The 13,351-nt window shown below is 38.3% G+C and overlaps 1 protein-coding gene across 1 annotated transcript in view; it reads left to right on the forward strand.

The window, feature by feature from the left end:
* NEBL (nebulette) overlaps positions 1 to 13,351 on the forward strand; it is a 92,253-nt gene that overhangs the window by 23,383 nt on the left and 55,519 nt on the right. The window contains 4 exon segments of the mRNA XM_077174146.1: positions 506 to 607; positions 2,220 to 2,321; positions 8,981 to 9,088; positions 10,637 to 10,741. Coding sequence (XP_077030261.1) covers positions 506 to 607; positions 2,220 to 2,321; positions 8,981 to 9,088; positions 10,637 to 10,741 — 417 coding nt within the window.

A 13,351-nucleotide genomic window follows, 5' to 3' on the forward strand; every position in this document is an offset into this window, starting at 1 on the left:
TGAGGTGGAGTTGTATCATTGAATTCCATACAAGCTACATGGCTGTCTAGTACTGACAAAGAAACTCCCTATGACAGAATTACAGTTTCTCTTCAGTGTAGCTGCAATCTGCTAAGCTGCAGTACTCAGTATCAGAGGAGGAGCTAATTTATATTAAAAATGGGTACAACATAGTAAAAAAACTCCTATACTCTTAAAAGTCCTGTGAAATTTTATGGTAAAACCTAATATTTGTGTCTTTGCAATGCTTTTAATTTTCCACTGTGCTTCTAAGCAAAACCAGTTTTCTTTTTCAAATTGTATTTTATGCTTCTGAATTTCTTCCTTATCGTGTTGCCTTGTGTGTGGGTCTTACCTTACAATCCCTGTCAAGCAGAACTCTATTGGAATAAATTAGGTGGAGTTCTCTTTAGTTTGATGTCTGATTTGACCAGTCATTCAAAGCTTATATGTAGACTTCAAACTTTATTGTTTATTTTAAACAAAACTGTATTTTCTTTGACAGGTATCTTATAAGAAGGATGTGCAAGATACTCATAGGTACACTGAAGTGCTGAACAGACCAGACATAATGAAGGCAACTGAGATAACAAAGATAATAAGTGATGTATGTTCTCCTTTTACTCTCTTTCTATTTTTTAGACATGTAATTTTTTTTTCCCCAATTTTAATCAGATTTTTTTAGAATGCTACTGGAATTCTCAAATGTTTTGAACAGAAAATGTGCACCCCCAAATCTGCTAGGGAGATTTGATTAAATGAAATCAAACATAACCAAAACAAACCAGTCTTGCCTGGCAGGCTAGAAAGCTATGGGTTTCTCCTTTTTAGATGTTGACAGTATGATCTTTGAAATTATTCATAATTGATGTAAGGACAACATGAAAATTATTAAAGTTGGTTTTGTTTCATCTTTATTTGTGATAATCATTCTCAAGATAAGTCATGTGCTTGTATGCTATACTGCCCTTCAGAAGACATCCCAAACCTTTTTTTGCCTCGGTATGAGAGAAACTGGCATCCCAGGATACCCCTTCCTTTTGCCATCTCATCCAGCAGTGACAGGAAAATGTAATTCCCTGCTGTCCTTCCAAGAGCTGTTGGGATGCTGCTTCTTTCATAGGGGCTCTCCTCCCTGAACTCACCTCTCAAATTCTTTGCCCTTCTACTGTGACCTTGGCTAACAGACAGGTGAAGGAGCAGTTTAAGAAGCAGCAGTGTGTGATGCAGTTCAGTATTTTATTGTAGACAAGGCAAACAATATATATACTTAAAGCCCTGAGTCAAGTTTTTAAGTAGTTAATTAAATGTGAGGCTGACTAGACACATTTGGAGAGACAGATTTAAGAGATTGAAATTCACCTTTCAATATTCAAGATTTTTTGAAAACCAAGAACTTCTACTAAGTGTTCTACAGCATTCAAATTTACTAATTGCTGTTCAAATGCTCTTAGAATTAGAGTGGCTTTGGAACTTTTATTTCTTCCAGTCTATTCTTATGATGTGTCCTTGCTGATTCACAGTGCTTGAGTAATGCAAGAAGCCTGTTTTAGGCAATGGGTAATTTAGGTTGTGGCATTGCAAAGCACCCATTGTTGATTCATCTGTGTTTTTTCCCGATACATTGTGGGGAAAAATTGCAGCAGTTTGCATGGCAGGCAGTTCAGCTGGAGAGATCAGGTAACATTAACCTTGCGGGACTAATTCAGCTCTGTGACACCAGCGCAGTCTCACTGACATCCAGCGAGACCGCAGTGCTAAAACTGAGAGCAGAATTTGACCTCACCGTTCAAAAAAGTTGCCCCTCAGACTAGTTTTATTTCAAGACTACTTTCAGCTGCTGCAAATCATCTTGGGTTAACTGTAGACCCTGTCATAAGAAATGCTGAGCCACTGTGACTCATTCTGCCTTGATCGGGAGGACAGTATTTCTCTGGCTTAAGCTGTGCATTTGGTTAAAATTGAATTCTGTGAATGCTGCACATTGTGTTTTACAATTAATAAATATTATATTGTTAAGGAGCTGAACCCTGAGAAGGGCTTTACTCAGAGCTGATTAGAACAGTAGTCAACTCACACCACTCTGTGAGACTTTTTCTACTAGCTTTAATGCTTAAAAGCTAGTAGAAATTTTATCATTTCTCTTGATAAAACAAACCCAAACAATTTATTAGTGATTCATATCCCCCCCCCCCCCCCTTTTTTTTTTAATTTTTAAGGCAAAGTACAAGAAAGGAAGGGGAGAGCTGAATAAGGAGTCTGCTGTGCTTGGAAGACCTGATTTTGAACATGCTAAAGGAGTTTCAAAACTTTTAAGCCAAGTAAGATTCTTTATCATTTTACAATGATTTAATCCAAATATCTCATCCCTAGTAATGCAGAGAAATACTTAGATTTTCAGATGATTATCTCTAATGGCCTTGAAGATTATGTTCTCAAACTTTTCATTTAGCATTGCAATGACTGGTAAATTTTGGATTCTTAGGAAACAAAATACACATTTTGAAGCAAAAATACAATGAACTTTGACTATAACTTGTCTCTTATGGAGATGGTGTATATTTATACAGATTTTCTAGGATTTCTAAAATATTAACTGTATGTAATTTAGAGGCAAATTTTGCTCCTCATTCAGTTTGAGTGGAACCTTACCCTGTGATTAATCCCACTGAAGTAACTGAGGTCTTTTGTGTAGCTGCTTGCTAATGTGAGTAATGGGATCTGAATTTGGCCTGACATGTAAACCACCCGCCTTCCTTCCCCCTGAAACTGAACCTTTTATGTACTACTGTTATATATTAACCTCAAAAAAAAAGTCCTTAACTAAAAAGAAATCTGAAATAGAAATATTCCCTCTTCCTCTTAGTAGTTTTCTACTCATAAGATGTACACATAAGATCTCTACTACAGATCATCCTGACATTGTGAGAACAGATTTTTCACTGCTGATCTGTTTTTTGGATTCTTTTCTTCCCCATCTCCTTTTTTTTTTGTCTGAAGTAGTTCTTTAACAGTGCCTTGCATAATCCTTGCTAGTAATCCTGTCCAGCTACCCTTGGAGCTTTTGAAAATCCAGGAACTGCCCTCCTGTAAGAGGAGGATAGTGCCCTTTGATTGAAGAAGGCTGTGTCAGCCTTCTCAGAGCCAAAAAACCTCTCAAGTGTAAATAGTGTATATTCTAGGACAGACTCAATACCAGTGATATGTAAAAAATACCTGTGATTTGGCCAGATACTAAATGTCTTCCCTAGAACTAGCATAAAATGAGGATAATGTGTCATAGAGAATAAGCTGAAAAACAGTGCAGTGTCTGCAGGAGGTAGAGCTCCTTTTGCTGTTATCCTTAGATACCTGCTGCATTCACACCATTGTAAACTTTGAAGCATTACTCAAGGAGAAAAAGAAGGAAATAAATATTTTTTATTGCTTTGTTGGTGATGTGCCCAGAATCAAAATGAGTTTGTGTTTTTCAAATAGATTTCTGTCTTCTATTTTATAGTGGATCATATTCTCATTTCTCTGCTGATGGGCAAGTCTGCTAAGAGATTATTTTGTGTTTAGCATTGTGCAGGCTTGGAAGTCAGCCTGTACTTTCTAGCAAGAGCCACTGTGATGCTGCTCAGACCTGAGTGTCACTTACAGGAAATGGGACTGTCATTTAGCAAACATGCTCAATGGTTTTTAAAAGGGTCCATATCCAAATTTAGTGTGTAATGTCCTTTATATCTACTCAATGGCTGCCTACCCACTCCTGTCCTTGCAGCTCACTCCTTTGAGCTTGCAGCTGCCTGTTTTTGCCAATGAGACCAGGCTGTAACCCTTTCCAATAGCCCTCTCCATCTTCCCAAGCCTGGTACCCGTGAGATTGTGGCCAACAATCACAAGTGAAAAATAACAGCTGGATCATGAGATCCTGCAGGCTGCTGAGCCAGCTACGTGGAAGGCTTCATCAATGCACTCTTTATCTCGTTTTTATTAGATGTGCTTTTTATCTTGGACAATGCAAGCTGCATCTGCAAATGCTTTATAATAGGGCCTCTTCACTGCCAGGAACTGGGATGGCAGCAGTTCTACTTGACATCTTCTGTGGAAGGCAGCATTCACTGTGCAATTTTAACTTCTTTAGAGAGTCCAAATAGTGCAGAAGGTGTGACAGGAAAGGAGAAGGTGACAAAATCTATCTTATATTTGGTTTATTTGTAAAGAAGATTCTTATTAAACCTTGGTGGTCCGAACTCTGCAGTCACTGGCCCTGGATCCAAGTTTTGGGATCCTTTCTTGCATTGTCCTCTCCTCAGTCTAAGCTGCTGTGGCTGCTTTGCAATGTGTGTGATGGGGACTGTGCTTTCAGAAGAGGGGGCAGCACCTCAGCCTGACGCTGTAGGGTGGAGGGTGCAAATGCTGGGCAGCTCTCAGCAGCAGGGAGGTGCACTCAGCAATTCCCCCATGTCCTCTGAAGGGAAGGCAGTGGCCATGAGTTGTCTAATGTTCTTATATATTATTTGAATAATTATAACACTTCGACATGCTAATCATAAATCAAGACCACAGAAAAATGAAGATGACCCCTGTGTCCAAAGAGCTGGGTGGTGGGGCAGAATGAGGAATGCACCTGTGCTAGAGGAGAAAAAGAGATCTAAATACGGGTCCGTCATTTCAGTCCTCTTCCTGCAAGGATCATGAAACAGGCTTGTAACACTTACAAGATTTAAAAAGAGTAAAGTTAATGATCTCTTTATTGTCTCCAGACTTTCTGGCTTTTAGAGTTTCCATTTGTTTCTCAGAAAATGGGAAGATCATAAACTTTTTGTGTTGAAAGTTGATAATCTCCCTTAATTGCATGAATCTATAAGCTGCGACATGCAGAGAAATATTAGTTATTTGACCCTCACAGTAAATTTGCAAAGTTGACAATTCTGATGGATGTAATGGGAAGAGAAGATGATAACATGTTTTAATGTGGTGCATATGGGTAGGTAATTTAGGGAGTATAGAGAACAGGAGCAAGAAGAGGTCAGGCAGTGTGGGTGTAACGAAGGGAGAAAGCAATCAAGGCAAGCAGGAAAGCAAACAAAGCGAAGAAAATAGTGTTAATGTTTGACTGGCACTCAAGGCTCTACAGAAATCACTGTTTTCTCTCTCTCTCCTTTCTTTCCTTTTTATTTTTTATTTAACAAAGCTTTTGACAACAACAGCAGCAAAAATAATAGCTCCCAGAACTAGTATATTTACCCACAGCATGTGGTAACTCTTTTCTGTTGATTTTAAATGAAATTTAAAACAGAAACTGTGTTAGCCCTTGTGAAAACATGGAGCTTGTCAATTTGCCAAGTGTGCATTGTATAATTTGGGCTATTTTTTTTCTATTTTTTAATTAAAACAAGCTCTTGTTCATGCCCTCTTTATGTTTTTAATGTGTTTTATTAGCTTTTTCAAAGAGCTGCTGATATGAAGTATTCCTCTTATGGTGTTTAGCAACTGGTTTTAAGATAAATAATTTTGGATATTCATATTTGTTGCTGAATCTGATGCTTATTGTTTTAAGGATAAAACTGTTAGGGGTAGAATGTTTTTCAAAATGCACCTTCTCTGAGATTTTTCAGTAACAACCCGAAGAGCCTAGGATTTTCTCAGTCTTTCTTTGCTTTAAACTCTGCTAGTGCTTTTAGCAATGAATGTTTCAATTTTGCTCTTTGTTTATGCTACATTTCCTTCAATATATATGTGCTCTGACAGGTTTTTTCCTTTTTTAAAGATGGTTTCATATGGTCATGAGGAAATGCTTTAGCTGCAAGTGTCTGCTTCATCATGGGATCCTAGTGGTTGAATGATTCAATTTTTGTAGTTTCTTTGTAAATCTGAACAGTGGGTGATGTCATCCACTTCTGAAACTGAACACTCCCTGTGTGAACAGCTTTGAACTACAGATTTGATTTAGGAATGTTGCTGCTAAGCTTCAAAAGACACTGCTCTGTCCAGCTGCAATTCTGACTTTTATAGGTTTTGGGCAAGGCTGATGAGAAGTTTGTTTATCCAGGCCTTATTTAATTCCAGTTTGGTTTTTCAGGGATGTTGTTGTGATAAAAGCCTGCAGAGTCTGCTCTTTCTTAAGCAGTCTTTAGAGAGCAACCTCCACGCATTTCTTTTAAATTAACCCCCACCATATAATCTCTAAAAAAATAAACAAACTTAAGACTTTAATGAGGATGGTAAACAAGTAACTGTCCTTTTAAGCCCTCATTAAAGTAAAGCTTTTGGTTAATGATGAAATTTTTAGGTAAGTGTCCACTAACAACTGTCAATTCTACTCCCACTTGTTTGCTCTTCCACCATATTATAGCCTTGCAAAGACCTCCCCCTTTCAGATGGTTTAGAAATCATATGAGGTATTTTTCTTCCTTGTTTTTATTCAGAACTCTTTCTCTCAGGCATGTTTCCTCTCTTTAAACTGCATTTACCCTGTTCAAAAGGATGATGAATTCTGCGTGGTTTCCTTCACCATGACTCATCCATGGGCTTGCTCTTCTTTCTTCACTCTCTCCCACCCCACGCTTCCTTTGAAAAGGGAGAAAGAACCAGAAAAATGGTAATAAAAGAGAAAGTGTACATCTACATAGCTGTCAATGCAACAAGTCCCCTATGGCAGGTCAGTTAAATGGCTGCTGCAGTGCTCTGGAGACACTGCCAGGGTTGTCTATCTTACTGCTGTGCTCCACTTTGCCCAGAGTGACCCGTGTGATGGGGAGGGGAGCCAAGGCAATGAGCTGAGCAGCCAGGGCAGGCAGCTGGGCCTGGGGCTGTAAGACAGCCCTACTGCAACCAGAACATTTACACTCACCTTGGCTGGGGGGTTCCTTTAGTTTTGAAACCCTCCTGGACATCAGGATATGGGGCCCTGTGACGACTGGGTTCACTGGTCCCCCCTCTGTCCTTCAGTGGCAGCAGTGTGATCTGAAGTGACTCTGAAGAGGGGCTGCTACTGGAACCTCTAGATTGAAATGTACTGCTAAAAAATTTTTAATGATGGCATGAAATGAAGATGGAAGATGGCAAGCCAGTTGTGAGGAGAGGTCCCTTAGGCACCAATGCTTTCCCACCTAACAAGAATTTCAATACCATGTTGTGCATTTGGTCTGTGTGCACTGTTTGAGGCATTTATTGGCCAGGAGAAGGCAGCCTGTAGTAGCTGGATGTTTAAAGTCTTACGCTTGGTGGTGTTGTGATGTGGGTAGAGGAGTAAAAGACAGTTTTGCTCACCCAGCTGTCTTGATCTCTGGCTTTTTGAATGGCATATTACAGCACTGCCTGATTTTCATTAGAAGGCAAATTTTGGATACACCTTTTAAGAGAGAAAAGCACTCTGATTTATTCCTTCACTGCTCATACAGAGCATGGATTTGCCTTTGTCTTTGTATTCAGATATATGCTTTTGCACTTGATCCAATGCCAAGGCAAATATCAAACAATATAAACCAGATGAATATACCAGAAGGCAATAGATACTCTCTTCTTCTGTTAGTGTGAAAGATTATGAAGTTCATCATGTGTTCAGATAAAGTTTCTCTTTAAAAGTAACAATGTTTTAGAATTTCCTTACTTCTAAAAATTAACTAGGTGCTGGAATAGTAATATAGTGCTTGAACATACATGGCTGGTTCCTGTTTGTGTAGCTTAGTTTTGGTTTCTTGTTATCCTGATTATCTTTACCCACAATGTCCACTATTTCATTAATGAGGTTGCATAAGCTGAATCATGTTGAGGGTCTTTTGAGGCAAGGAAGAACTGAAAAGGGAAAAAAACCCTCTTCCCACAACTAAGGCTGAGAAAAAAAATTGAAGATTGTTTGAGGTGGCTTAACCACTTTATCAGACATTCATGTGGGAATAGAGAAAAAAGGAGTAGGGAAGAATCCATGTATTTATTTAGTGCAGAGCGTGGTAAATTATAATGGATGTTGCATAGGCTCAGATATCAGGTGTCTGCCTAAAATTCATGAAAGCAGCATAATTCAGACTGAACTTTATTCTCCTCCATTATGCCCAGCTGTTGGAAAGAAGCAGACATGTGTGCAGAGTCTCCAGATGTTTGATGATCGCTCACAAAGGAAGCAAAGAAGGGAGATAGTGATTTGTTCAATTTCATATTTTCAGATTCTGAATGCATTTTTTCAGCATGTTTTATGGAATTTTTGTGACTTATTTACCTTTACTGCCACTGTCTCCATATTTCTGTACTGCTTATTTCCTCTTACAAGTATTGTCATTCCCCCTTTTTCTTTGAGTGAGAAGAAAAAGATGATGAAGCTGATGGCAGGCAGTAATTTAATTATGCTTTCCAGCACTGTAATGAGGTGGGCATTATCCCCAAGAAAGGACTGTACTACAGAGGGATTCCTCAGTGTCCTCTGGGAAATTTCTGGCAGAATTAAAAATAGACTGGCAGTACTGGTGGCAGTCTAACATAGTGGGAGTGACATGTGGGCCTGGTGGTGGAAGTTTGATTCTGGCTTCCCACTTTCAAGCAGTTGAAAAATTTACAAGTGATTTGTTTTACAAATGTTAGAATTTATTCACCTTAGAATTTTTTTTTGTTAAAACCACAATTTTGGTGTTCATTATGAATCAACTGATTCTTTATTTGAGTACTGCTAGTCAATTTGACTATTGTTAGTCAAAGAGTTCTGTTTTATTTGATTACTCATGTGAGTCCTATGGTCTTGTTTCTGTTTTCTTTTTATACATCCCTCAGCACCAGTAATCACATATGACAATCTTAAAATTTTAGTAAACATCAGATATATAAAACTTAATTTGAAACCAACACAAGACTGTCACAGGTGTGGGTAAACTAAGTTTCTTTAAACTTTGTTTAAAGATTTATAAATAAAGTAATTGCATTTAATAAGCTTCTTTGTAGTCTGAATTCTCTGCCTTCTTTAAGTGCTACATTTTAACATTAGACATATTTGTTCTTGTGAAAGGTAAAATACAAAGAGAAGTTCAGTAAGGAAATGAAGAGTCACCATTACAATCCTCTTGACAGTGCTTCCTTCAAGCAAGCACAGATTGCATCCTCCTTGGCAAGTGATGTAAGTTAATTTGCTTTGTATTTTATGTGCATTTACATCCTGAATAATCAAACATTTGTTCACAGGCAGAATTTATTTTTTCATCCTATGAATTCCTCTGAGTTACAATGTCTGCTATACAGTGTGTAGCAGGTACAGCATGTTACCAGTTTCTTCCTCTGCTTCTGACTGAGGGCCTGAAGAGTTTTTCATAACCATTTTAGATGAGATTCGTCTTGCTTAATTTTGTGTGTCAAAAGGTGTGACCTCTTACTCTGAGCTAATTGCCTTGTACTTGGTCCCTTTTTATTCAGGAAAGAAATAAACATGTCTAGAGGTCAATTCTTCTCACCTGTTAGAAGTGCCTGTCTTTAGAGGAGCAAAGTACTGTCATCTCTCCAGTGGTTATAGAAGGAGGTTACATGAGCTGTTCAGATTTGGATGTCTGTCTTTTAGACTTCATTCTTCTGGTTGATCTTCTCAATGGTATTACAAAATACAGCAGTGACTAAGTTCAGCAATGGGTGGCTGCTGCTGGAGGCAGACTGGAGAAAACATCTATATTGAGTGATAATGCTCTTGGGATGATATATTTAAAAGTATGTTTAATGCTAAAAACACCATCTCTTCTTTGAGGCTGTGATCCCAGACAGCCAAAAGAGAAGCCTTCATTCTGTAGTCCAGCATTTCTGAAGTGTGAGGGGTACTATGCAATGGGAGCAGGAAAGACTGGCTCTGGGAAGTGTACAGAAGATGATGTAATTATTTCCAAAATCTAAATGTATGGTAAAAAAAATCGGTTGAAGCAGTTATTATTATAAGAAATGGGCAAATTGAAGTGAGGAACATGATACATGTGGGGAAATGACTAAAGGTATTAGTTGAAAAGATTTCTCGTCCAAGATAGGTAAGGTAGCTTTTCTTCCTGTAAAGTTGGGCATACAGGTCTTCAGGTCTACAGGTTTTCCATTCTCAGAAGAATGGAAAGTCCTACTGTAGGCTGATGGGAGGTTACTTTCTGCTGCTTCATTAAATAATTATCTTTTGCCTTAGGTCACCATATTGCTTATATTTGCTGCAAGCAATCTATATTGGATAAAATATCCAGGAGCACTTCCCTTTAGCTGCTGTATATCAAACTTCTAAATTGGATGGTGTGATTCCTGAAGCTGGGGAAAAAGAATGAGAATTAAAGGTGTTTAAAATGAATAGACCCAAAGTCTTGAGGAAGATACTCTTGATTTAAGTAGGGGGTGGGAAGGGAGGGGAGAGGAAAAAAGAAGAAAATTAATTCTAGCCTGAAAAGTGATACAAAGTGTGATTTTGTTGAAAGTGTCCTTGTTTGGAGGAAAAGTTTGAGTAGTTCCTAAGTACTTACTCGGCAGAATGAGTCCTATATTGGTCTTTCCTTTTCTTTGAAATAATAGTAGATGACCACCATCTAGTGGCTGGGAGAGATTGTTCAGGCAAGCACTTAATGTTTTGTCTTTCTGAATGGTCATACTGTAATACAGAACTGTGAATTATTTTATTAATCTTTAGTTTGCATAACCTGAATTTTCTTTCCAGGTGAACTACAAGAAAGATTTGGAAAGCCTACATGATCCAGCATCTGATCTACCAAACCTGCTGCATTTAAACCATGCTTTAAATATCAGCAAAACACAGAGTGATGTAAGTTGCCTTTTAAAGAATGACCTAAAAAATACATCTAGTAAGGAATGTGCTATGTATAGTCATGGTAGGAAACTCATTTTTGCTCTCAAATGTAGTGGGAAATAGTGTTGTAACTGTAGTAGATGAGAGGTGTAGTGAAGAAAAACAGGTTTTTATGAAGACATATTTCAGTTATTAGAACAGATAATATATACTGTGGAAGAATCACACAGACTTCTGATGTTGAGTGGTTCTTTTCATATATGTGAAACATTGACTGTTTTCCTCTTTGTTCTAAGACCTAAGATTCTTCTTTCCTTGCAAATCTCATTTTGTCTAAGATCTTGCTTTCATCTGCAAGTCTCTGAACAGAAGTGACCATTGTGCTAGTTTCATATTTGGACATTTTTCATGAATGGCCTCTGGAGTCATAGCTTACTTTTGGGCATCTCTGGCTAAGCTTTTTTCTCCTCTTAACTGTCTGACTCTTTCTGACTCTTCCTGCACTGGGTCAGATAAATAGGCACATGCTCCATTCTGCCATGTAGCAAGACATGGCCCTTGATGGGGCTGGTGGTCTGCCATATGATCGTGGTGGGGGTTGAAGTAGGAGGAAGAGCTAGGAAACTCTTGGCTCCTGTGCCATGATGAAGGTTCTTTCCCACTCCAAGAGCACCTGTGCTGCATGTCTGTTAGCTGGGCAGCTGCATTTGTCATCTTCACTCCAGAAAGCACAGCAGGCCAGCAGAACTACTGCAGAGAGGTACGAGTGGATGGTGTTGGGAAGGAAGGAAGGTTGCTCTATGGTTGGCAGGAGTTGAGTGTTTCATAGACAACTCTCATGAGTAGGAGCACACTGGGTCATCTTTTGAGTCAGTGCCTGCTTATGTCTAAAATAATCAAAACAATCCACCTATATTTGATTTTTGTGTTGGTTTTTTTTGAGAATTGAAGCTTTTTATTGTCTGTCTTACTCTCTCTGTGAAGGTAACACTGACTATCCCCTTTTGTATGAGTAATAAATGAGTTGGAGTCTTTTCTTCCTGAATTCTTCATGCACTTTTTGGCCCAAATCTAGTTTCCTTCTAGCGTATGGTAAGATTGGCAGTCCTTTTGTTGATTAAATGAGTCCATCTTAGTTTGTCCCTAAGAATGGACTTCATCAGTTTATCATCTTAGCTCTAAATTTCTGGACTTTCCCTTAAGGCAGATCATGTATTGCAAAATGAATTTCTTTCTTTTGTCGGAGGGGTTGATTCATAATGTCCATGTGCTTGTCTGGCAGCTCTGTAAATACTAAACCTATGATTTTTGCATTGTCCAGATCCTGGCGGGTATTTTTATTTGATACAAGAAGAGTTGTACCAAATGCTTTGCCAATCCCTAAGCTCTCCACTAAATAGTTGTCTTGTAAAGAAATCCCATTTTTACAGTCCTTCTCAGATTTGACCTCCCCATGTCATTGCTTTTATTTAAACACAGTTTATTCTTCTGCCTTTCTCTAGTACATTCCTTGTGTTCTCCTTGGCTCTCCACAGCTCATACCAAATCTGTTTTGTAATCTGCCACCATTGTAAAAAACAGTCTAAACAGTCTAACTGACTTCCCTGTGTTAACTGATTTCCAAAGACTGTTTCTTTTCTTTTTTTCTTTTTTTTTTTCTTTCCCCTTCTGAAACACAGAGCTGGTTGCTAATTGCCTGATTTTTCTGTTTCCCTGCAGTATACCTTTCTCCATTAAAACCTATATGGTTAATTAAACTCATAAACTAATATTGTTGATTGAATGAATGGTTTTTCTTATTGACCTGAAGTGTAGAAGTTTGTACACTTTATGAAGCACTTACACTGTAATTTCAAGGCAAGGGTGTTATACAAGTCAACTTCCATGGGAATAAATGCCAACAGTTAAGAGGAAAGCTTGATGGGCATCTTTGGACATAAATAAACTGATTTGAACAGGTCAAACTCATCCTGGTTTTATTATTGTGTTGAGGAAGAAAATTACAAGGTAGAATTCTCCCTTCATACAGTATTTCCTGGTTTCACTTGGGATGGAGTTAATTTTCTTCCTAGTAGCTGGTGCAGTGCTGTGTTTTGGATTTAGGATGGCATCAGTGTTGATAACACACTGGTGGTTGATGAGCAGTGCTTGCACTAAGTCAAGAACTTTTCAGCTTCTTATGCAGTCCTGCCATTGAGGTGGCTGGTGGTGCATGAGAAGCTGGGAGAGGAGACAGGGTCAGCCAGGAGAGCTGACCCAAACTGGCCAAAGGGATATTCCACACCATACAGTGTTGTTCTCAGTATATAAACTGGGGGAAAGCTGGCTAGGGGTTCCTTCTCAGGGGCAGGCCGAGCATTGATAGGTTGGTGGTGAGTGAACTTTTTTTCATTTACGTATTTTGGTTTTTTTCCTTGAGTTTTTTTTTTCTTCCTCTTTTTTTTTCCCTTTTATTACTGTTTATTATTATTACTGTTTATTATTATTATTATTATTATTATTATTATTATTATTATTATTATTATTATTATTGCTTATTTTATTTAAATTATTTAACTGTTCTTATCTCAAACCACAAATTTTCTCACTTTTACCCTTCTGATTCTCTACCCCATCCCATGGGAG

Source organism: Agelaius phoeniceus, chromosome 1 (genome assembly GCF_051311805.1).
Source record: "Agelaius phoeniceus isolate bAgePho1 chromosome 1, bAgePho1.hap1, whole genome shotgun sequence".
Classification (NCBI taxonomy): Eukaryota; Metazoa; Chordata; class Aves; order Passeriformes; family Icteridae; genus Agelaius; species Agelaius phoeniceus.